Source organism: Cryptomeria japonica, chromosome 2, assembly GCF_030272615.1.
Source record: "Cryptomeria japonica chromosome 2, Sugi_1.0, whole genome shotgun sequence".
Taxonomy (NCBI): Eukaryota; Viridiplantae; Streptophyta; class Pinopsida; order Cupressales; family Cupressaceae; genus Cryptomeria; species Cryptomeria japonica.
This window is the reverse complement of record NC_081406.1, coordinates 198,485,715-198,511,695: the sequence shown is the minus strand read 5'-3', so window position 1 is coordinate 198,511,695 and position 25,981 is coordinate 198,485,715. Positions and strand designations below refer to the sequence as shown.

General features: G+C 35.3%; 3 protein-coding genes across 3 annotated transcripts; 1 reads left to right on the top strand and 2 right to left on the bottom strand.

Moving 5' to 3' along the window:
- Positions 1 to 7,314: 7,314 nt before the first annotated feature.
- LOC131072776 (ankyrin repeat-containing protein At2g01680-like) lies at positions 7,315 to 9,540 on the bottom strand. Its single transcript, XM_059213778.1, has 3 exons — positions 9,198 to 9,540; positions 8,567 to 8,982; positions 7,315 to 8,271 (listed from the first exon to the last, which is right to left on the bottom strand). Exons 1-3 carry the CDS (start codon positions 9,538 to 9,540, stop codon positions 7,315 to 7,317), a joined length of 1,716 nt encoding a protein of 571 aa, XP_059069761.1.
- A 7,338-nt stretch (positions 9,541 to 16,878) lies between these two features.
- On the top strand, positions 16,879 to 19,265 carry LOC131072792 (ankyrin repeat-containing protein At2g01680). Its single transcript, XM_058009048.2, has 3 exons — positions 16,879 to 17,477; positions 17,558 to 17,973; positions 18,067 to 19,265. The coding sequence occupies exons 1-3, from the start codon at positions 17,021 to 17,023 to the stop codon at positions 19,033 to 19,035; spliced, it is 1,842 nt and encodes a 613-aa protein (XP_057865031.2). The 5' UTR covers positions 16,879 to 17,020; the 3' UTR covers positions 19,036 to 19,265.
- A 1,284-nt stretch (positions 19,266 to 20,549) lies between these two features.
- LOC131072777 (ankyrin repeat-containing protein At5g02620-like) lies at positions 20,550 to 23,937 on the bottom strand. The gene is made up of 2 exons (XM_059213776.1): positions 23,356 to 23,937; positions 20,550 to 20,621 (listed from the first exon to the last, which is right to left on the bottom strand). The coding sequence occupies exons 1-2, from the start codon at positions 23,935 to 23,937 to the stop codon at positions 20,550 to 20,552; spliced, it is 654 nt and encodes a 217-aa protein (XP_059069759.1).
- Between the last annotated feature and the right edge of the window lie 2,044 nt (positions 23,938 to 25,981).

Genomic DNA, 25,981 nt, shown 5'->3' with positions numbered 1-25,981 from the left:
ACACACACACATATATATATATATATCACATGTACACATGCATATATGTATATCAAGTCTAGATGTGTGATGTTCAACAAGTCCACATATGGTCAACATGAAATATAATCAAAGTGTGCACGCAAAATAAACAAGTCCATGTGTACACATGTACACATGTACATCAAGTCCATGCTCATAATGAAATATATAATCAAAGTGCGCAAAATAAACAAGTCCCATGGGATGGAATGATCAAATGTCAGTAAATTGCATGAAACATGTAACAAATATAGCCCCTAAAATGAAGACGACTGTAAGCCCTAAATCATTCTAGATTCCTCTTCAAGCCACATAGATGAAGAGAAGGAGAAGATCCACTCTGCAAGACAAAAATGTTCAAGTCTGTGAGAGTTCTACATAGTTCATGTTCATATATATATATATATATATATATATATATATATATATATATATATATATATATATATATATATATATTTAAAAAAAAATTAAAAATTTCAATTATAAGTTCAGTAGCACATACATGTACATGAGTAGGCTCATCTCCTCTAGACTCCACTGAGGGCTCTGCACCTCTAGGTGTTATAGGAGCAATCGATGGCACTAGTATCTCATGCTATATAGTACATACACATATATATAGATCAAGATCAATAATTTAAAATAGAAATGTAAATTAAATTTATATTTAAAATGCTCAATTTGAACAAGAGATAATTTAATGTTGATACGCATGTACCTAACTCAAATCATCTCCTATACGCAATGTATCCAAGGCGACACCAACAAAAACTCCACTATCAACAAGATCCTACAAGGTATTTAAAAAAGAGTTGTGCGTGTTAATTATATGCATGCATGTACATATATTATATATACAATTAATTTAATTTTTAAATAAAAACTCTAAAACTTGTCTTAAATTTTTTAAATTTAAATCAACATTAAATACCTAAAATGCAGACGATATCTACAGAAAACTAACAAGAGGATCAAGATGATCATATGGCCCATCTGAAAGTAAACTCATCCTAATGGTCGTGTCCACCTGTACAACAAAATTAATTAAATCTAGATATTAAATCAACTATATGATGTTTATTTATTTATTTAAAATATCTTATAAGTTTGATGAACAAAATTAATTAAATCTTTATATATATATATATATATATATAAATTAAGATAGAGTGTCAGCGTACTAAATCTCTCTGCTCATCCGCAACAACTGATGCTGGAGGAGTTGCACTCACCACAATGGCAGGTGGATAATCCGACGTGGAAGCCAGTGTCATAGTGGCCCCGAACATGGGTTGGAGACATGTACATGTGTAAATAGTGAAGACATATAGATAGAGAGATCTATATAAATTATGTAAATTTAAATATGTATATATATAGTGCAAACTGTATGTATGTACTGGATCTCCCCATACCTGTTTACCATGTAAATCATGATCTATGGGATGATCATAGACACAAATAAAATAGACATATGAACCAATATTATCATAATCAGTGGATGCTCCTCGTGTAGTTGAAGAAGATGGACCATGATGTGAACTCGAAGCAAGGTTTGGACCATCACAAGGCACATAGCATAGTCGATGGCAACTTGTACAAAAATGAGGTGTTGATGTACATGGAATGGTTGTACTCATGTCAACATCATCCTCACTAGTGTCAATGTCGCCATGGTCCAACAAATTAGTTGTCTGCTGACTAAGGCTACCAGTGAATGTGGTCAATGAGTCCAATATGGAGATAACAGAACGTTGATGAACAGTCATAGGTACAACAGGCATAGGAGCCACAATGGCCTGGCAATAGGCAAGTCTATTGGGGTCAATACGTGCCCCCAACCTATCCTATGGCATGCCACCACCAACACCCTGGAATGCTCTAATATCAAAATAATTGGGCTTTAAACCCAAAACAAACTCTGCATATAATTTTCTCAAGAAGCATAAAGGGCACTCTAAGTTGGCATGTGGCGGGGTTTCAAATACCATCTACCATCAATCCCAAAAATTATCAGCCATGCCCTGATGTGTACACAACCCCATGGATATGCGGGATTTGTTTGGTGGAATGGGTTCACCTGTGATGGGGTTTGAAAAATTTGGAACAAGGTGAGATTTGTCTATTCTTAGGTTCAAAATATCCCTATAGGAGAGGCCATCAGAATAAAATTGTCATCTCTCCTCTCTCCATGCTTGATATGAATCGAGATCTGCATCTATAGACCTAACTGCATCAATAATGTTTTGTATCTTTGATGCAAAACGGTGCATGTGTGGGGATATATGTGGTGCTCTAAGGATCTCATTAACTTTTCCCTATATGAAAACAACATTCTCATCAATAATGGCTCAAAATCGAGCCTCAGCAGAATAGAGAGGTGGAGGATGATGATCAGGTGGGGGTGGAGGTGGAGGAGGGGGTGGGGGTGGAGGTGGGGGTGGAGGTGGTGCACCAGTGCACCATGTACAGGGTCATCTGGGGGAGTTGAGGCCCTGTTGCATTAAGAAAATCTTCTATATCAAACACATCCATGTGATGATGTGTATGTAATCTGAACTCTGCATATATATATGTGTGTGTACACATACATTTAATTAAAAATAAAATATAACTTTTGAAACTAAAACATGAATTTAAATTACAAATAATTTTAAAACATGTCCAATATATATATATATATATATATATATATATATATATATATATATATATATATATATATATATATATATATATATATATATATATATATATAAGCTTTATAGACAGATAAATGATAAAAAAAAATAATGTGTACACATGAAATCAAGAACATGCACATTTTTACATATAATATGATCATGTATAAGAATTTCAAATTTAACATCTATGAAATTTTTTGTAATTAACCATCAAGTGACACACATGACTTAAGGGGATTGGCCTAAAGTTAGGACATGTGGCTTAAGGGGATCAAACTAGAAATAGGATAATTTTGGCTTAAGGGGATAGGCCTAAATAGGTTGTAATTAAATTTAGCATCTACAAATTTTGTAATTAATCATTTAAGACACATTACTTAAAGGGATTGGCCTAACTAGGACAAGTGGCTTAAGGGGATAGGCCTAATTAGGATGTATGTGGCTTAAGGGGAAGAAACTTTAAATAGGAGACACATGTGGCTTAATGGGTATGGTCGTAATAATATACATGTTAAAGGGGGTGTACATGACCTCGTAATTACATGTACATACTCATAATTTCATGTATGTGCATTTCCTAATTACATGTGTCTTAAGGGGACATGGTCGAAATTAAATTTAATTTGATCATAATTAAGTTTAATAAATGGAATATATAGTTAATAGGACCTATTACATGCTATTTAATATATGGCATTTAATAATATATATAGTTAATAGGTCCTAGTATGTTAAAAGGGGAATCATCGTAATAGTATGTTAAGAGGTCCATATGGTTGTAATTAGTTAATTTAATGTACTTAGAATAGGAATTTCAAATTTAGCATCTACAAATTTTGTAATTAATCATTTAAGACACATGACTTAAAGGGATTGGCCTAATTAGGATGTATGTGGCTTAAGATGATCTATAGGCCTAACTAGGATGTATGTGGCTTAAGGGGATAGGCCTAAATTATAGGATGTATGTGGCTTAAGATGATCTATAGGCATAATTAGGATGTATGTGGCTTAAAGGGATAGGCCTAAATTATAGGATGTATGTGGCTTAAGGGGATAGGCCTAAATTATAGGATGTTAAAAAGGTGGCATGTGTGTGATGGGCCTTTACAACCACATTGTGTTCTAAGGGGTCACACATGTTCTAACACATGTGTGAACCCTTAGGATCACATATGAGCCCTTTTAACATCCTATACTTAGTGTATACAATATACCCCAACTACTAGGATAGTAAAAGGAGTCATATGTGGTCCTAAGGGGTCACACATTTGTTCTAACACATGCATGACCCTTAGGACCAGATTATGACCCATTAGAACACAATATGGTCCTAGTAAAGACTCGTCACACACATGCACGTATTCTAACTCATGGTATAATATAGTCATGGCTCAAACTAAATTATAGGACAATTGTGGCTTAAAAGGGGAATGAATTTGAAAATAGGAAATGACTTAAGGGGATACACGCATGTGTTCTACAATGTACATGTACGACCCCTTAGGACCACATATGACCCCTTAGGGTGAATAGTGTGATCCTATGAGATCATATTACACATATACATGGTCATAGAAGGGGTTGAAAGCATGAGTTAGTTCACGCATGCATGTGTGATAGGCCTTTCTAGGACCACATTGTGTTCTAAGGGACCGTCATATATGTGATCCTAAGAGATCGAACACGCATGTGTTAGAACACATGTGTGACCCATTAGGACCACATATGAGTGGGCTAAATTAACATCCTAGTAGTTGGGGTATAATTGTATACCCCAACTAAGTTAGGATGTTAATATGGCTCATATGTGGTCCTAAGGGGTCATGCATGTGTTCTAACACATGTGTGATCCCTTAGGATCACATATATGACTCCTTAGAACACAATGTGGTTGTAAAGGCCCATCACACATGCATTCAACCCCTCAGGACCATGTACATGTATGACCCCATAGGATCATGCATAGTGTCCTAAGGGGTCATGTATGTGGTCCTAAGGGGTCACACATGTACATTAGAATGTGCATGTGTGACCCCTTAGGACCACATACATGACTCCTTTGGACACTATGGTTGATCCTATGGGGTCATATGTGGCCATAAGGGGTTGGACGTGATGTGATCCTATGTGCTCATAGGGGGTACATGTATACAATTTAGATGTTTTAAATAGTTTCATTTTTGTTGTATTTTTGGGTTTTGGTTTTCATTTTCATTTTTGTTTTGAACTTGTAAATTAAATGTTTTGGTTTTGATTTTTTTGGGGGTTTTGGTTTCGTTTCAAGGTTTTCAACATTTTTATTAAATTTATTCGTTTAAAAAAAACCTAATCTAATCAATTCATAAAAATAATTCAAACTAAATTGAACTAATTTTTAAACTAAAAACATACTTTTCTAATGAAAAATAATTATTAAGCTAAAAAATATTTTTTTCTAACAAAAAAAATAAATTTAAAACTAAAAATCATTAACAAATAAAAAAAAAAATTAACTAAAAATCTAATTTTTTAACTAAAAAATTAATCTAAATATGAATTATTGAATAAAAATGGGTGTTGGGGGTACCTGGAAGACTTGCAAGCGGGTTGCTGGCAATTTCTGGGAGGGCTCCACTCCTTCAATCGGGATCCCGTATGGCAAAAATGAACCCCATTTTGTTTTAAAAAAAAATTATATATTCGAAATGGGATCCCATTTGGGGTTCTAGACTCGGGATCTCGGGGCCCACGGGATCCTATTTGTTTTTAGGCTCGAGATCTCGAGAGAAAATGGGATCCCGATTCGTCTCCTATTCTTTCCGCCCGATTTCCACTTTTTAACTAAGTCCAAAACTTCCATATTAAGTGGACACAACTTCTTGCACTTACCCTCTAGATGGTTTGTCATAGATCTATAATGGGTTGGGGCCCTTCCCCACTTATTTTAATAAAAAATATTTGACCATGGTTGAGAAAATTTTAAATTTTTATAATAAATGTAATGAGTGACATTTGAAATGTAGAATAAACTATCTTTAAAGTGAGCATAGATCATCACTTTGTAGTACAAAGTATATAAGAAATAATTCAGTATTAATATGGTTCATTCATATTTTCTATTTTAGTTTTTTCGTATTATTTAATGTAAGATGTTGTTTACTTACTAAAAATATATTCTTATACCATTACAATAAATTACACAAATAGTATTATTTCTATCAATACACATTTCTATTTTAATAAGCTCATGTTATTTATCTATTGAAAAATGAATTAAATTAAATATATCTAGCAATTCATGGTAATAGTGTGAAAAAAAAACAGCACACAAACTTCCTTGATTTAGTATTTTACTTGAAAAATATAAAACTTTCCAATGTAATATAAATTAGTAAAAAATAAATAATAAGTGAATCTCTTCTCCTTCACATAATTAAAACATACAAATGATTAAATTTATGTTCACATTAGTAAATAACCATCAATTTCTTATACATAGAAATTTGTAAACAAAGACTTAAATTATTAATATATTTTTGGATTTGATTGTGTCAAAGATTTTTTGCATCAATGTTTCAAATCACACTCCATGATCCATCATCAGGGTGAAAATAGAGAGTGTAAGGATAAAATGGATAAGTTACAAACTAGGAAACATATTAGTTGGATAAGTTTCCTGGTCTACAACTTATCCATTTTCTCCTTATGTTCTCTATTTTCATCTCGATGATGGATCATGAAGTGTGATTCAAAACATTGATGCAAAAAAATCTTTGACACAATCAAATCTAGAAACATAGTACTAATTATTGTCATGCATTTTGGAAGTCTAATATCATTAAAAGACTTAGATTGGTAAAAGTTTACCACTAATCTTACGAGTACATAAATCCCACCATAAGTCATCATGGGAAATGATTATCCTTGCCTTGCATGATGAGATTGCTAAGGATAATGTCTAATGCAAATAAAAAGGGGATGAATTGTTTGAAATGTACAGACTAAAAAAATCAACATCAAAGACAAATTTAAAGCTATTTAAATTTTGTATGTACATAGTCTTAAACCAAATCCTAACCATAATCATAATTGTAAGATGACCTTATTCCTAAGCCTTGCATATTTTTAATTTATCTAATAAAAAATATATGTTAAATATGTTCGAAGATATAACTAAATAATGTAACTTCAGACATGTAATTTACATATTTATAATTTACCAGTTTATCATGCCCCCATCTCTAACCTTGACATATTTATTTATTTATATTTCAAATGATATATCTTTACATATTTTAGATAGAATTTTTTCAATATAGATATGTTAAGGAGGGAGAGGGTCCATGGTGATGTGGGGTCCTATATTTGAGATAATAGTTAGGCAGAATTAGTTCAATAGTGAGGCACAATTAGTTTATTAGTGAAGCACAAAAAGTATCATGTCAATACTTATCTCAAAAAGATTCCAATAGATTTGAAAAAGCAATCAATCATGCAATACCATTTCAATGCACCAATAAAAATGACTTAATGCACAACTATAGATTTTATTTCTTTTTACGACACCGGCTAAAAATGACCCCGTTCCCTTCAGAGCTTTCAATGTCTGATAGTTTCTGTGTGGCTACAATGGAAAGAACCCGTTCCCTTCAGAGCTTTCAATGTCTGAGTCAGAAGAAGAATGGTTTCCTCTCCCAGATAATCTCTCGTTTGTTTCCCCTAAATTCGCTCCATATTCATCTACTCCCACGTGAGTTATGATCGTCACAGGATCTCTGGATCTTGACTTCGTCACATTTTCACCATCTATAGGCTTCTTCATTTTCCGGAATTGGGCTTTCTTCCTCTGATGGCCAACAACGAGCGAGGTGAGAGAAGTGAACATGAAGACCATGCTTCCCGCACCAATAACACACATGCCAATCGCAACCCACATAGTCTTGGGGGCCACCACCACATAACCTGCAGCAAGAAAAGCCGAGGCAGTGCATCCAACTGCTACCCACATAAATTTGTTGATGAAGAACAAAAGCTTCAACAAGACTTTTCTATGGAATGGCACCACGGTCACTAGAATCAGAACTATCGCCAATGACGAGAATAACGCCACGGTGTCAGTTATTACAAACACCTTGAAGGCGGTAGTGTGTGCCATTACAGCAGTGCCTTCGTATTCGCCATCATTTTTAAGGCCTCCCGGCACGGTGAACATGGCAGCGAAGGCCACCGTAGCTATGAGCACCGCTACCACAGTCACAGTGTTTATTGCTTGTTTGTGCTGCTGCCACAGTTCTTTCGCCATGTCGTTCACTCGGTCGCTCGTGTCGGTCGTCTCGAAATGTTGATCCCGAACGTGGTGATTAAATGAGCTCACGCTCCGTTCGAGAGCGAAGTCATCTCGCTTGAAGCGCTCCAGAGGGAGCTCGTAGCTGCGCTTGGCATCCACTTCCTTGAGCGCGAACCCGATTATCGCGGATCCCGAGTGAGTCGGCTCTTTCTCCAAGATATCCAGTGCCGTCAACCCTTGTTTGTTCACTGCGTTTACATTTATAGTCGTACACACCACCAGCAACCGGACCATCTGCAAACCCATCAATCTATTAATAATTAATTGACAAAGCAAGAATCTTTGTGCACGAGAGCGTTACTTAATGGAACAGGCTGATCTCTACATGACATTGAAATTTTTTTTTTAAAGTTTTTATATGTACAAAATATGATGAGTTTTTTTTAAGTTTTTACAACAAAGAATAAAGATCATGAAGATTTCATACTGAAAATTTCATCCAAATCTATTGTGTTTCCACATTTTGAAAATCATATAAAATGCCATTTTATGTGTCCCTACTTAATTGTGGGCCACGCTGCTCACGTACCTGCTTGAGTTTTTTCCTGGTGGCAACATGTAAAACTGTATTGCCCTCGTTGTCTTGTGTCCTGATAAGCTTGGACGTGTCAAGAAGGTCAACCACGTGCCTGATAACTTCGATCTGGTTCGCCTCCACTGCAGAATGCAAAAAAGTTGCACCGGCCGTGGAGAGCAATTCCGCAGAGTCAGGCCTGAAGGACAGTATTTCATGAACAACGCTGAGCCGTCCTTTCATCGCTGCGATATGGAGAGCCGACCTGCCAGAGCCGTCGAGAATGTAGCAAATCTCTGGGTCGGCAGTCAACAATGCTCTTGTTACTTCCAAATGGCCATGTGGAGCAGCTGAATGCAACGGACTGCTTCCTTGCTTGTCCAATTTTCCAACCAGCCCAGGTCTTGCCTTAATCAGCTCCTTTACTATGTCTGACAACACCATGATTAAACAAATCGTCAAATTAAAGATCTAATGTCTTCACAACATAATTGCATTTAAAACTTTCTTCTTTTTCCTTAAATGAAAATACCTGCGTATCCTCTGGTTGATGCAGCATGAAGAGACGTCAGCTTGTCTGGTTTTTCCTAGTCGAGGGGAAGCAACGAAGCGACTTGAATCAAGTCATTAACCACATGAGTGTGACCTTCCTTGCAAGCAACAAAGAGGGCCGTTTCATAATCCTGATTAACTTTGTAAGCAATGCGTTGGTCTTTTTCCAAGAGCACCTTTACAACAGTCGAGTGTCCTCCTCTCGCAGCTTCGTGCAAGGCAGTATCCCGCTCACTATTGAGATGGGATAAGATTTGAGGTCTGATCCTCAAAATCTCCGACACGAAATCTGCCTGTCCAGCTCTTGCAGCCACATGTAGAGCTGAATTCTTGCTAGAACTGGTGACCTGCTCCAAAACGTCAGCATTCTCGTCTATCAAATCTTTAATGGCACTGATATTTCCCAAATGGGCAGCCTCAAAAACTCTCGAGTCCATTACTTCCCACTGTTTTGCCTTTCTCATTCTCTCCCAATTTATAGTTATGATTGCATAAAATTGCACGGAAATGAGCAACTTCGGCGATCCGAGAAGAGCAATACCATGTGGCTTCACGGTTGCTCATGTCTACACGGCTCTCATTTTTCCCCTCAATGTCGTAATCGCCTTGTTCGCTTCTATGGTTCTAAAGCTTAAAGTATACTGTTCACTTTACTTTGGAAAGTATATAATAACAACATTGAAGCTTCCTTAAGATTGCATGTATTTCCGCGTTGCTTCCTGTCAAGTTCGATAAGTGAAAGTCTCTCTTTTCTTACAAACATTCACACTGCTCCGTCTTCTATTTAGTTGCAAGGAAAGTAGAGTGCGTACTTATTTCTTCTTCTTTTTTTTTTTTTTTTTTCTCTTTCCATTTATTTGCTTATTTGTTTGTATATTGTCTATTGCAAATAGAAAGATTTATTTAAGTAGTTATTATTTGGATAAGTGTTATTTTCTAAATTGATGTTTGGCAAAGTTTTTACTCAAAATTAGTTCTAATGATTTTGTGTGCAGTTTTTAATTTTTAGAAGGGTACTTGCTTATGTCTTAATGGTAGGTGGATTATTTTTTATCTTTCCACATCAAATTATCATGAATTGACATATGAGTTTATAATCATAGTTTGAATGTTCTCTACTAGCTTTATGTTTCTATCTAACCATTTTATATTTAAGAAATAAAAATAATGTTTTCATTCTTTCAATGACAAATCAAGATTTGTGTGACTAGCATTAATTTTATTTACCTTAATAATCTATAGTTTGTATGTACCATCAATTTTGCTAACCCTTAACCTATATTACCAAGTTAGTCATTTGAACTTAAATACCATATTCTTGGATCTTATTGGTCCACTTGCATCTTTTCCTTTAATATTCTTATTAAGTAAGAATATCCTTCATGGAAATGTGTTGAATATATGTGATTACTTTTACATTGATCAAATATGGCATGTAGTTCTTCACGTCGTCTACCAAGGCATATGCATGCTTCTCCATCATCAAATATATCAATTTTGACCCCTGTAAAGACTTACTAAAGGATGCACATCATATATATATATATATATATATATATATATATATATATATATATATATATATATAAGTGTCTTTGATGTTTCTTCCTTCCATGTTTGTCATTTCTTTAGTATGTTCTATGTTTTCTTGATCCTCCACAAATTTTGGCACAAATTACAATTGATCTACCCAAAAAATGATTTTCACTATTTTAGGCCTAAGAATGAGTTCAATCACCTTGGCCATCTATTGATCAATCCTGATTCTATCCTTGGACACAATGAGTTTCATTATTTTTCATTTATCTACACCAAACACATACTTATTATTATTTAAGGAGATTCCATACAAGGAATGTCTAGAAAATCTTCTCCAAATGTTTGTGGTATTTTTTTCTACCCTTTGTTAAGTTATTAGGTTGCCTTGAAAGATAACAAATATCTTATCTATTAGATATAAAAATACAGTGTCCACGAATCTTTCAAATTTTGAACCCACATTTTTTTTTCCAATTGGCATTCTCACATACACATATATGCTCTAAGGGTTTATTAAAGTTTCCCTATGTTTCTTGAGTTACTTGACCACAACCTAGTTAAACCCTAAGGAACCATCTATCATTAATATTAAATTTTTACTAGTCACCTTTTGCAACATGTGATCCATACTAGGAAGAGGATACCATTTCTTTACGGAGTTGACATTAAAATTTATAAATTCTACACAACATTATTTTTACTTGATCTTCTTCATAACTAGAAAAAAATTAAAATACATTGAGTGTCTAATTGGTTTAGCAATACCCCCTCTTTTAGTTTCATCAATTCTTTTTGTATTTCTTGGGAAAGGGTAGGATTGGTGGGTCTTTATTTTCTGAGCTCTAGTTACATGCTTTGGCTCTAGTTACATAGAGAAGGTTCTCTATAGTATAAGTGTGATATTTTGTGAGTTGAAACCTTCCACTATTGCTTGACTACCAAAAAAGGAAGAAAAACATAAAAAGAAGGTAGTTTAGGTACCACCTACTTCAATGAAAGATGAACTATGCACTCATGTTGGACCTTATGATGATGACAACTCAAACAACTTTCAAAGTTCTAAAGAAGAGCAAAAATTAAACCTCAATAATTAAGGAGGTCTAGTCATGATAGGTAGCAATCTGAATGATATGGTTATGTATACCAAAAAGGTTTGGATGTTCTTTGTTGGATTCCAATTTCTTTTCTTTTTTTTATTGCTAGCATTGATGAGCCTAGGATAGTTAGAGAGGCTATGGGTATGCATGATGCATATTCTTGGATGGAAGCCATGAATGAAGAGATGGCTACATTGAAGAATAATGCTACATGGGATCTAATACCTTTTCCTTAAGGACAAAAATATGTTGGATGTAAATAGGTGTTCAAGAAGAAACTAGGTCTAAATGACAATGTTGAGAATCATAAAGCACAATTGGTCACAAAGGGGTATTCTCAAGTGGAGGGAATTGATTATGGATTCTCTCCTCTAGATAAGTGACATCCATTCAATTCTAGTTATCACTTGTAGTAACCTATGACTTTGAAGTTAAGAAAATAGATGTGAAGTTAGCATTCCTTCATGATGATTTGGAGGAGGCAATTTGCATGTCACAACAAGAACATTTCATTGAAAAAAGTAAAGATAACCTTGTTTGCAAGTTGAAGAAATCCCTATATGGTTTGAAACCATCCTATCAATAAAGGACTATCAAAAGGGGATTATAAAAAGTGTCAATAATGAAAATGCATGCAAAGGTTGTCATGGTAGCTATGAAGACATAAACGTTGTTTTTCCCCATCCTCAACATCACAAGATGATAAATATCAAGATTAAGGGTATTTTTGGATCTCAAAACTCATTCATGCATCCTTACTTGGTTTTATTATAAATGGTGATATCAATCCTTGGCTACTAAAAATTTTACAAAGAGGTTTTAAAATAGTAGTTGTAAAGGACAGTATACATGGCCTCCAAACTCTCTAGAATGAATCTAGATTTGACACTATGTAATTATTTTTTGATAAGATATGTATTCTATTGTCAAGACAAATTAGAGAAATCTAAGATACTATGATCACACATATGGATTCTTATATTATTTACCATAATTATAACTTATAAGGTTGAGCTCTAAAAGCCCAATACTATTGTTGATATTTTCTTAAAGATTACCTCAAATCAAACATAATAGAAAAAGGATACAAGTGATTATATCATAGACACTATAGATATACTGAAAATAAAAATATATATAACACACTTTCTACAAAATGTTTCTATAGAGCAGCTCAATACGAATATGTTGAACACTTCTAATTTCGTCACCCACAAAAAAAAAAATTATAAAAAAAAATGTAAACCCAAAGATTCCAAGTAATGCCCATTGATACAAATACATTGAAATATTTTCATAATGACAAATGGTTGTATGACTGAGAAACTTAGAAATAGATGACACGTGGATAGAGTTGTGGACCAAAGGAAATTCAAGAAGACTACAATAGCTACTGGATGGGACGTGATGCTCATAGAAAAGGTCAAAGTCTGGGACTCAATTTATTAAAGTCCAATGTGATCTATTTGATTTGGTTTTGTTTGGACTTTAACTATGTTAGATGTTTTTGAACTCTATTTTTTTCGACAATACTCCTTTTATCTGTAATTATTATAGTTAATTTATAGGTGTATTTGTCTGCAAGCCTCCTGGTAGCTTTTTATTCTCTATCTGCTGAACTGTATGACAATGTTACCAGAAACGTAACGACAGAACGTCGTTTCCCGTTTCAACGAGCAAAACGGGTTTCTTAGTCATGCAGCACGTTTCCCAACGCTGCTTTACAGCTCGTTCAAAATTGCAGAAGTTAGAGTTAGGCTTTTAACTTTTTCTGAATGTTAACTACAAATTTTTTAGTTTCTAATTATTAAACTCTAGATGGACAAGCAGTCAATTAGTTTCAATAAGTAGTTATAGTTATACATATACATATAGTACTTGAAAAACTAGTTTTGAAAAGATGTATGAGAGTATAATAGTATAAGAATTACATGTCAAATGAAAATATAGAAAATTTGAAATACTAAATCTAAATACCAAGATTTCTTCAATGCTAATTATGTTGTTATATGGAGCCTAATCAGACTCGGAGGTTAAATTTTCCCTACTTCTATCGGCGCGGTTTCCCCCTATATTTTTCGACCGGGGTTTGGGGGCAGTGCCCCCAAGTTGAGGTCAAGTTGGGGTCAAGGCATCGGGTGTTATTTTTCTATTGGCCCACATCTAATTAGGGTTACCCCTTAACCCCCAAAAAAGTCAACTTTTTTTTTTTTAATTAAATTTAAATTTTAAACATTCCATATACTTGGGGGTGACGGGAGACGTCTGGGCGTCTCCCCTTCCCTCAAGAGACATTTGCATGTCTCTCGAGGGACAAGGAAATGCCCAGACGTCTCCCAAGGAGATGTGGAGACGTCTACACGTCTCCTTGGGAGACACGGAGACGCGGAGACGTCTCCCCATCTCCGGCGGCACTTGGGTGGCGGTGGCAGGACGGCAGGGGATGTCGTGTCCCCATCGCCCCATCTTGGAGATGTCCCCATCTCCGAGACGTGGCCAAAAAGGGGGGGGAGGGGGGGGGGACACATCTCCGTGGAACACTGATTAAAAGTATGTTACAAATAAGATGAGGACTTGCTCATTTATAGTCCATCGCTCTATGTCTCTCTAAACACAAATGAATGTCCATCTCAAAATCATATCTATTTGATCAACCCAGGACCACCCTGCAGTTTCATGGCCCCCAGATTCAACTATAAGCCAAAAAATAAGGTAGGAGCCATAGAGCGAAGGGTGGATTACCATAGAGACAAAGCGAAAGGAAACACCTCAAAAAAAATGAAGAGAAACTGCAGGTGTAGGAAGTATTAAGAACTCATAATCATAAAAATATAATTTGTAGCCACCTGCTATGTTACGTGCCAACAAAATCATTTGCCAGCACAACGAGCCCATGCATGCCCATGTTATAAATTTGAGTTGTCTAAGTCTTGTTTGAATATAAATAAAAGCATCATCAAGGTTTTCACATTAACATAAATTTCTCCTACTCATGTATTTCTCGTGTAAGTATAATTTTATATACTACCTCTAAGTAAGACAATTAACATATGGCTAATACTATTGAGGTCTCTTATACAGATTTTAGTTTTCATGCAATTTATTTATAGGGGGCTTTATGTTTATGTTTTCACGAACAATTTTTTTTATAGATATATGAGGAAATCAAAGCCATAAGGTTTCAATCGAAGTATTCAAATCCATTTCTTAGGTGATATTTATAGTGGACAAGTTGTTTGCATGGTTGGTCTCCTTGAAGTTCAAACGTGAATTAAATGTGGAAATTCTACTTGTAAATATTTATAAAATACATGAGATTGATCAAATATGTTGGCACACTTCAATCTCTTAATAAATGCCTTCGCTACTCTCTCCATTTCCGCTCTCATCACAAACCCCTCTCTTTCCATCTTTCATTTTATGCCCCTCTACAAAAATATGGCAATTATTAGAGTTGAACTACAACGGGGTCCTCTCCTCTTTCGTAGTATTAATCATGCCTGAATCCATTTGATCCATGAAGCAGCAAAACCAAATTTCCTCAAGATTCCACTTAATAAATCTCAATTGACCCTATCATATGTCTTCATCATATCAAGCTTAAGGATCATCGTTGAAATTGGGTTGCTTTAATTGGTGGTAATATCCAAGTGAATCCAGCATATGCTACTATTCCATTAATGGGTGAAATTATTAAACTACATAGGAAAAAGAAGATGCAAAATATAATAGAAGACTAACACATGGTAATTGATGAAGTGAATGATATAGACAAAGAACTCAACCAAGTTTCACTAGATCTTGTAATAAAGAATATCTATTTTTGGCCTAGTGAAAGTGTTAATGATTCTTAGACCATGCAATTTGATGGCACATCTTCTATATATGTTTCAAGGGCTATAATTTTCTTATTTTTTCTTAATGGTGAAATATTTAAATATGCTTTCAAGTTGACATTCAAGTGCACAAATAATATTATAGAACATGAGACACTAATGCTAGATTGAATATTACATAAACACATGAAATAAAATGCATCAAATTCATAGGATTATTATATCTCATAACAATATAGATAAAAATGTTTATAGAAAAAAGGATAATACTCTAAAAATATATAGAAAGGACATTTGGGACAATAGAATTGTTCGATGCATATAGCATGAATAGGTCAACATGTAAAGAAATGGAATAATAGATGCCATAACTATTGAGGTATTTGAGTTTCATCTAAATTTAAAATCTTCTCAAAATTAACTCATTATTTAGATCTTAACAAGGCCCAAGTACATAACAATTTCCACAACTTTTAAGTATCCATGTAAACTAAAATATTTATAGTTTCCTAAACTACATGAAGAAGTTTGACATCCAAGTAAATAACTACAAATATATGGTAGTAGATTTCAAGGATAGAAAATCATTTTTTCTTGATATTAAATTAGTTTAGATAAAGAATAGTGCAAACTTTCCAAAAGGTTGTTTGAGCTGGAAAGAATGTTTGGTAGTGAAAATTGCTACAAAAATAGAGGTTTGCTAATGAATAAAAAACAATCTAGAAGGTGTGAATTTGGGCATAGATTTTAATCGAAAGATTGTCTACATAAGAAAAATGTTAAAAAATAATAGAAAAGAAGATGCTAATAGAATTGTTAAAGATATTGTAAAAAATATTATCTTGTTCATATGATAAGAGTTGAAACATATAGGAAGAACCTCTTTGGATGCAATATTCTACTTTAGCTAGATGCCACACCGAATAATGCTTATCCAAATAAATAACTACCTAAATAAACCTTTTTTTAAATAGATGATAGACAACAAAAATAAATTAATAAATGGAAAGAGAAATAAAAACCCACAGGAAATAAAATACTATTAAATAGAAAAAGAATGTAGAAATCATATGCGCTCTACTTTCCTTGCAACCAAATAGAAGATGGAGCAGTGTGAAAGTTTGCCAGAAAATAGAAGACTTTTGTTTATAAAAGGTGGACAAGAAGCAGTGCGCAAACAAATGCAATCACAAGGAAGCTTCAACGTTGTTACTATATACTTTCAAAAGTCAAGTGAATAATATAATTTAAGCTTTGGAACCACAGAAACGAACAAGTCCGTTACGACACTGAGGGGGAAAATGAGAGCCGTGAAGACATGAGAACGGTGTAAGCCACATGGTAGTGCTCTCCTCGGATCGCCGAAGTTGCTCACTTCCGTGCAATTTTATGCAATCATGACCATAAATTGGGAGAATATGGGAAAGGAAAAACAGTGGTAAGTAATGGACTCGAGAGTTTTTGAGGCTGCCCATTTGGGAAATATCAATGCTATTCGTGATTTAATAGACGAGAGTGCTGATGTTCTGGAGCAAGTCACCAGTTCCAGCCAGAACTCAGTACTACATGTGGCTGCAAGAGCTGGACAGGCAGATTTCGTGTCTGAGATTTTGAGAATCAAGCCTGAAATCTTCTCCTACGTCAATAGTAAGAGGGATACTGCCCTGCACGAAGCTGCAAGAGAAGGACATTCGGTTGTTGTGAAGGTTTTGTTGGAAAAAGACCAACGAACCGCTTACAAAGTTAATCAGGATTATGAAACATCCCTTTTTGTTGCTTGCAAGGAAGGCCACGTTCATGTGGTTAATGATTTGATTCAAGTCGCTTCCTTGCTTGCCCTCGACTCCGAAAAACCAGACGAGCGGACCTCTCTTCATGCTGCATCAACTAGAGGACACGCAGGTAATTTCATTTAAGATAAAATTTACTGTGAAGACAATGGATCTCTAATTTGACAATTTGTATATTTATGGTGTGGTCAGACATTGTAAAGGAGCTGATTAAGGCGAGACCTGGGCTCGTTGGAAAAGTGGACAAGCAAGGAAGCAGCCCGTTGCATTCAGCTGCGCCACACGGCCACCTGGAAGTAACAAGAGCACTATTAACAGCCGACCCGGAGATTTGCTACATGCTCGACGGCTCTGGAAGGTCGGCTCTCCACATCGCAGCGATGAAAGGAAGGCTGAGTGTTGCTCATGAAATACTGTCCTTCAGGCCTGACTCCGCCGAGGTGCTCTCCACAGCCGGTGAAACTTTTTTACATTCTGCAGTGGAGGCGAACCAGATCGAAGTTGTCAAGCACGTGGTTGACCTTCTTGACACGTCCAAGCTTATCAGGACCAAAGACAACGAGGGCAATACAGTCCTACATGTGGCTACCAGGAAAAAACTCGAGCAGGTATCTAAGCAGTGGCCCACAATTAGATAGCCCTCCCGTGCTGACAGATTCTTGCTTTATTATATAAATTTTAATGGATTGGGGTGCTCACAGATGGTCCGGTGGCTGGTGACGTGTACAACTGTAAATGTGAACGCAGTGAACAAACAAGGGCCGACGGCACTGGATATCTTGGAGAAAGAACCGGCTCATTCGGGAGCCATGATAATTGGGGCTACGCTCAAGGAATTCGATGCGAAGCGCGCCTACGAACTTCCTCTGGAGCGCTTCAAGCGGGACGACCTCGCTCTCAAACGCAGCGTGAGCTCCATTAATCACCACGTTCGTGCTCATCATTTCCAGACGGCCGACACGACTGATCGAGTGAACGGCATGGCAAAAGAACTGCGGCAGCTGCACAAAGAAGGAATTAAAAGTGCAGGGAACACCGTGACTGTGGTGGCGGTGCTCATCGCTACCGTGGCCTTCGCTGCCATGTTCACCGTGCCGGGAGGCCTCAAAAATGACGGCGAGGACGAAGGCACTGCCGTGATGGCACACACCGTTGCCTTCAAAGTATTTGTCATAACTGACACCGTGGCTTTGTTCTCGTCGTTCGCTATAGTTCTGATTCTGGTGACCGTGGTGCCCTTTCATAAGAAAGTCTTGATGAAACTTTTGTTTTTCATCAACAAAATTATGTGGGTTGCAGTTGGATGCACAGCCTCGGCTTTTTTGGCTGCAGGTTATGTGGTGGTGGGGCCGAAAAGTATGTGGGTTGCAATTAGCATGTGTGCCGTTGGAGCAGGAAGCATGGTGTTTATGTTCTCTTCTCTTGCCTGGCTGGTTGCTGGCCATCAGATGAAGAAAGCCCGACTCAGGAAAAGTAAGAAGCGCAGAAATGGTGAGCGTGTGGGAAGGTCAAGATCGAGAGACCCTGAGGCAATCATAACGCACTTGGGAGAAGAAGAATGTGAAGCGAATTCAAGGGAAACGAGCGAGAGATTTCCTCGGAGACGGATCCATTCTTCTTCTGACTCGGACTTTGAAAGCTCTGAAGGGAACGGCTTCCATCCACTGTAAACACATAAATATTATCAATGGTTAGTGGCTTTGATAGAAAGTAGGAATTTCTTCTCAATTTCCTCTTTTAAAAAGTCTCCACCGTCGCTGTCTTCAATCTCACGGTGGAGGTCCCCATCTTTTCAAGGTGGAAAATGAGATTATCTTTCACTAATCTTCTCCTTCATCTGTATAGTACCAGTACTCCTGTTTTGGATTGGTATTCAATCATCTTAATTTCCAAGTTTTATTGTGATTAAAATTAACTTTTGCACATTGAATTTTGTAGCATGCGCCTCTTTCTAAATTAACAAGAAAAGACAAATGAGCAGTAAAACAATGACAGCTGAAGATCGAATTCCATGGCCCCTCACTAGACTTTTCTTGCAGTTTCAAATATTATTGCTTTCATAAATTAGCTTTCTCGAACTTACATTGCAACAATTAAAAAATATAAGACAATTAATGCAGTATTACTTTTCTTGCGCCTTCAGTTTTGTTGCTTTCATGACAGGTACTTCCCAAATATTAAATTATGTCCAAGTTAGGGAATAAGCTCATGTGAACAAATAGTCAGCCTTAAGAAGAAACTTTGCCAAATATTAAATATATCCGAATAATCAAAATTTTATTGGAGATATTCATTTGTTTTTTTATTAATAAGTTAGGGAATTCTATTTGAGTTTTGGTCTTTAAAAAAGCCTAGTATAATAGAAAACAAGTCTATTAAATAAATAATCACAATGTTTGGTAGGAAAAAGAAATAGTAAATCATATATGATACAAAGATTTTTTTTAAATAATTAAACTAGAGTATTTAAGTTTGATGTATATATATTTTACTAGATAATAATAAAAATTATAAAATATTATTCATGTACTTCTTAATAAATATTTCAATAATTTATTTCAAATATTTAGTCAATTACTTCAACTTGGATTTTACTTGTGTATGCTTTTTAACTACCTCATAATGTGCTTTAACTCACATTTCTAAGGACATAAACCACAAATCTTTTAAATAAATTGAAAGTTTTGTCATACCGTGTGTCTAGGTCTAAAGGGACTCCTTCCATAATGATTAATGAAAGCAATTTTTTTGTAGGAAGCCCCTCAATTTCTATTTACCCACACTTTATATAACACCTAATTCTTTTACAGCTAACATTACCTTCATATAACAAAAATGATATGATAAGAAAACTTGAAGGAACCAAAGTAAAAGCCTTCCATTAGAAATCATTTTAGCAAAAGTCACTACAAAATCTTCATGAATACTAGCCCTTGACCTAAAATATCTAGTTACTCTCATATGTAATCACTAAAAAATGTTTTTAATGAACTATATGATTGTTAATTTTTTGCACATAAAATGAGCTTTCAATCTTTAGTCCACACTTGAACTTTCTACAAGGAATCTCTGCCTATGCTAGAATTACTTCTAAATCCATGGTAGCAAAAAGAGAAGTAAATACACAAATCCATAACCTCAATTTCACATTTGTGTGTAAAATTGATATTATATGTTAATGCCACTAAGCAGTAGAAACAATACTTACATGTCTAGAAAGAGTCATTCTTTCATTTCCTAGTCCAATACTCATGTGCTGTAAAAATCACACTAGAACATAGGAAAATTCATTTCTTAATATTGTAGAGAAACAAGGAACCAAATTAACTATTCTTGTCAATAAGAGCATTGTCATCTAGATGAAAGATAAATAAACATGTGTGGTCATATATAATTGTGTTTCACTTAAATAAATTTTTTTCATTAAGTAATCAATAATATCATATTTTATATTTTAAAGCAAAGACATTGAAATGAATTAAATTATCTAAAAAGACCATGAAAAAATAATATCAAATGCAAACCTTAGTCTAATGATTGACAATGAGTTCTCACTAAAATTGCTCTTACAATGCTTCTAAAAGTATAACAGACTTCATCCTATTACATACTTTATATAAAAATTTGTAATAAACTTATACAAAGAATCTTAAAACTTTACTTACTATCTATCTATCTATCTATCTATCTATCTATCTATCTATCTATCTATCTATCTATCTATCTATCTATCTATCTATCTATCTATCTATCTATCTATCTATCTATCTATCTATCTATCTATCTATCTATCTATCTATCTATCTATCTATCTATCTATCTATCTATCTATCTATCTATCTATCTATCTATCTATCTATCTATCTATCTATATATATATAAACTAATCAAAACAAATTTATTAAAAAAGTATTGAATGATAAAAACAAATCCACAAAATACCATTCTAAGTATCAAAAGAAAAGCTTTGTCATGTTAAATATTTAGCTAAAATAGAGGAAAGGATGTGTTTACATAGGAATATAATTTTATTAGACCCCATTAAACCTTCAAGCATTATAAATGTATCAATACATATTTTTTATCGAGACTAATATTAATATCACTAGAACTAAGAAGAATAAAATATGAGTAATATAAATAATAAAAAAAATAAGAATATTTTTATAGTAATTTGTTAAGAAAATTAAAACTGAATCACCTACATTATTAAAGAGAAAAAATAATAATAAGTATTTTTAGAGATTTAAATATTATAATTAACTATCAATTAATGCTAAAATAAAAGGTTGTTAACTATGATAAGAAAATTGGAACAATTAATGAAAAAAATGAGGAATAATATTTGTAGATATTTATAGAAAATTTAGAATAGTAAAAAATATTATCTTCAAAAAGAAAAGGGGAGCAACAATGAAGTAATCTTGAAATATCATAAGGAAGAGACAATGTTTGGGCTTTTCTTCATAAAGAAGAATACAAATAAGATTTATTCCCTCTAAGAAGGAATGATGAGCAACAATAGAGAAATCTCTAAGAGGGTAATGAGAAGTCAAGAGAAGAAAAGTTTCTCACATTCTAGAATTTGGAAGAAATAGTTGTTAAAAATCTATAAATTCTAGTTGAGTACAAAGAGAATCTAAGAACAAGTGTTGTGGCTAAGAGCTTAGACCAAGAAGAAGAAAGGTTGTCAAAAGGGAAAATGCAACAAAAAGTGTGATGTTGAGAAGATTCGTGAGGAATGAGATTTGTCCATGGAGGTTCTTTTAAGGGTGATATAGGGGAAAGGACCCAAAGTGCGTTGCAATGGTTGTGATTGTAGTTGTTGATTTATTACCCACACTTGTTGACTTAATACCTACACTTGTTGATTTAATGTCCTTTTTTTTTAACAACATTGCACCAATAATTGTTACTTTAAAGTTGTTATTGCTGATGATGATTGCCCATAGTTGTTAAAAGCAACCAATTATGTGACACCACATCAGCCACATAAGTATGGGTCTCCCTTTTGCACGACCATTGGTCTCACCTTTTTTCTGGATTGTTTTTGACACCTTGGCAAAAAGCATACTGATGTGGCATGATATTTGATGGTGTGGCCATAAAATCTTAGTTATAAATAGGGACTTGCCTATAAAAAATTGGGAATGATTAGAAATTTCTACATGAGATTTTGAGAAGCACAAAGCTAGGGTGTTCAAATAATGGATCCTCTCCCCTCAGAGTTAACCAAGAAGAAAAATGCAAATTAGAATTTCAGTTGTTATAAACATATTACAAAATGTATTTATATTTTTTAACTATCAATAAATGAATGTGTGACTATGAAAAATTTCTATAGTTTTAAGTTAATTTGATCCCAAATGAAATAATGTTTTTTTTATAAAGTTAGATCATGGAAAAATTAATGTTAAAGTTAAACAATCTAGTAAGAAAATTAGTTAAGAAATATGCCTATGAAAATCTCAAACATGTTATTGAAATAATATTACTAAAATCAATGAAATGTATTGAATTGAAATTATAGAAAATACACTTTCTGACTCGTAATATAATCTATTTAATGTTGACTAGGGAAAATAAAGTGAAAAGTCAAGCTTTCTTTGTTGCTTGGAATATCCAGAGAAAAGTCAATTATAGTGACATCGGTGCCCTCCAATTACATGCTATGTGGTGCCCCGCAAGACTATGTCGATTGTATTGAGCGTGTGTACTGTCGTAGCGAGGCTTTCATGTTCACATCTATCGGCATGGAAGGAGCGGAGAAATTGTGAGGGTGTGGGAAGGTCAAGGTCGAGAGATTCCATGACAAGCATAACCAGCAGGAGAGGAGATGAATATGAAGGAACTTCAACGGAAGAGATACTTTGAAAACTCGGAAAGTGGCTTTAAAAACAATCGGATGACAAGTGGTTTTGCGTACAGATAAAGCAAAAATCTCTGTGCACGGGAGGGCTACCTAATTGTGGGTCATTCTGCTCACTTACCTGCTTGAGCTTTTTCCTGGTAGCAACATGTAAAACTATATTGCCCTTGTTGTCTTGTGTCCTGATAAGCTTCGATGTGTGAAGAAGGTCACCCACGTGCTTGACAATTTCGATCTGGTTCGCCTCCACTGCAGAATCTACAAAAGTTTCACCGATTGTGGAGAGCATGTCGGTAGAGTCAGGCCTGCAGGACAGTATTTCATGAACAACACTGAATTGTCCTTTCATCGCTGCGATATGGAGAACCGACCTGTCAGAGCCGTCGAGCATGTAGCAAATCCTTCCAACAACACCTTCAACAACAGCCGAATGTCCTTCTCTTGCAGCTTCCTGCAGGACAGTGTCCAGCTTACTATTGACGTAGAATAAGATTTCAGGTTTGATTCTCAAAATTTCAGACACAAATTCTGCCTGTCCAGCTCTTGCAGCCACATGTAGAACTGAATTCTGGCTGGAACTGGTGACTTGCTCCAAAACATCCGCAATCTCGTCTATTAAATCTTGAATGGCATTGATATTTCCCAAATGGGCAGCCTCAAAAACTCTCAAGTCCATTACTTCCCACTGTTTTGCCTTTCCCATCCTCTCCCAAGTTATAATTATGATTGCATAAAATTGCACGGAACTGAGCAACTTCGGCGATACCCTGTGGCTACAACGTTCCTCATGGCTGCACGGTTCTCATTTTTCTCCTCAGTGTCTCAATGGACTTGTTGGTTTCTGCAGTTCTAAAGCTTAAATCTTACTATTTACTTGACTTTGGAAAGTATATGATAGCAACATTGAAGCTTCCTTTTGATTGCATTTGTTCTTGCACTGCTGCTTGTCCACGTTTTATAAAGAAATGGTCTCACTTCTCTTACAAACTTTCACATTGGTCAAGTCTTCAGATTTGTTTTTTATTAGATTAGCAGGGAGACAACGCTGACCGAAAAGAGAGAAATAACATTACATCAATAACCATACACCAACTGTAGGACAGCTAGGAGTAATAAACCAGTTCTAATAAAAAATGATCAAAATTTTTCATACCCTTGAAACTACTTTTACGGATACTAGTATCATTCCTATTACTAATAACAGAAGTATCATAGTAGCAGTTGCCATAAACCAAACTACTAATTATGTTACCAACATTATCCTTATCAAACTTTAATAAACCAGTCTTAGCATACTTAATTAACATTAATTTTTTCAAAATGGGCACGCAGGCCTCAAAATGCCACCAGTTGTAAAACATAACAAAAAGGGAAAAAATAGAGGAAGCAAATAGACCATTACTCCTTCTTGATCAGGTTCCAGTCCATCTCAAGTTTGCCTAAATTTTGCACCCAAGTCTCCTGCTGATCTTCTTCCTCCTCCTCAATCATCTCTCATTCATCCTTCTTGGCCTTTTTCTTCCTGATTTTCCTCAGTCGGCCTTGACCAGAAACCATGCTCAGGACAACATTCTTCAGTACCCCATTCATGATAGTGCAAATGGCATTGAAAGCATCGCACAAATGTTTCACCTTCCTATCCTGTTCCTCATAGTTTTTCTCCAGCATGGCCACTTTTTCCTTCATTTCATTCAATTGCTCCTCCAAGTTGTTGTTAGTCTCCTGGATCGGCCTCATAGGCGGCACCATTTCTTCATCCTCAAAGGTGTCAGGGTTGTTGAGGTTTTTGAAAGGAGACTCATGCTCGCTTTCCAACTTGTTGTTCTCTTCTTTTCCTTCCTCTTCTTCTTTCGGGTCCTCAATGGGGCTTTCAGTCAGATTCTCTTCCTCCACTTGGGCATCTTTGTCCTCAGAATTGTCCTTTGAGTCTTCCTCCTCATCCAGATTATAAATTTTAACAAGGCTAGAAATAGTCATGTTCTCTTCACTCTTAATTGGCTTTTTCCTCTCTTTAGCTTTGAGCCTAGCAAACCTTCTTTCCCCCAAGCTTCTCTCAATTTTTTCCTGCTCCATTCCCTCTCTCTCCTTCATCTTTAGGATTTTGTATCTCCAGGTCGATTGTAAAGCTCTTTCCTGCCAACTCACAACGAGACCTCTTCGCTTTTCTCAGGGTGTTTCTTGGCGTTTCAATTTTTCTCTTGTCCGGGGTTAAGTCCAGCAAGGCCAACTCAAGAAAATTCCTCTCCAAGGTCACAATAGGGATTTTATCCATGTTTTTAACTAGACAAGAAGGGTTAGGCTCGTCCGTGGGTTTCTCAGGGGTTAAACTAGGTATTTTTGTGGGGGTTTTCTTGTTGCTTCCCTCACTTCTATACGCCAACACAATACAACTCACAGTGGGGGTATAGTCCACTACATATTTGTACATTATATAAATTAAACCCTGATGTAAAGGCGGGTTCACCCCATTTTGAATACAGACACTAAGGGATGAAAACAGAAAGAACGACATATTGATTTTAACATGGTGTCTAATATGGTTCAAAATGGGGAAATGGGGAAATGGGGATAATGGCCCTCTAAGGTAAAATATTTCATAACATGATAACTAATCAAAGAGAAAGGCTTGGGAAGAGTAGAACAATCATACCCATTTTGAAATGGAACCGGTTTTTCACCTTTCTCGAAGAATTCCTTCATGTAGCCTTTGTAATATCTTATGCTCTTCTTCTCAACTTTCTCGCCTT

What these genes read in the sequence shown, in the direction of transcription:
- LOC131072792 (XM_058009048.2), top strand. Translation starts at nt 17,021, where the DNA reads ATGGACTCGAGAGTTTTTGAGGCTGCCCATTTGGGAAATATCAATGCT. An exon ending in ATCAACTAGAGGACACGCAG is followed by an intron (nt 17,478 to 17,557) that starts GTAATTTCATTT and finishes TGGTGTGGTCAG; the next exon opens with ACATTGTAAAGGAGCTGATT. An exon ending in CCAGGAAAAAACTCGAGCAG is followed by an intron (nt 17,974 to 18,066) that starts GTATCTAAGCAG and finishes GGGTGCTCACAG; the next exon opens with ATGGTCCGGTGGCTGGTGAC.
- LOC131072777 (XM_059213776.1), bottom strand. Translation starts at nt 23,937, where the DNA reads ATGGGAAAGGCAAAACAGTGGGAAGTAATGGACTTGAGAGTTTTTGAG. An exon ending in CCAGGAAAAAGCTCAAGCAG is followed by an intron (nt 20,622 to 23,355) that starts GTAAGTGAGCAG and finishes TGATTTTTACAG; the next exon opens with CACATGAGTATTGGACTAGG.
- LOC131072776 (XM_059213778.1), bottom strand. Translation starts at nt 9,540, where the DNA reads ATGGACTCGAGAGTTTTTGAGGCTGCCCATTTGGGAAATATCAGTGCC. An exon ending in CTTTGTTGCTTGCAAGGAAG is followed by an intron (nt 8,983 to 9,197) that starts GTCACACTCATG and finishes TGGTGTTGTCAG; the next exon opens with ACATAGTAAAGGAGCTGATT. An exon ending in CCAGGAAAAAACTCAAGCAG is followed by an intron (nt 8,272 to 8,566) that starts GTACGTGAGCAG and finishes ATGGGTTTGCAG; the next exon opens with ATGGTCCGGTTGCTGGTGGT.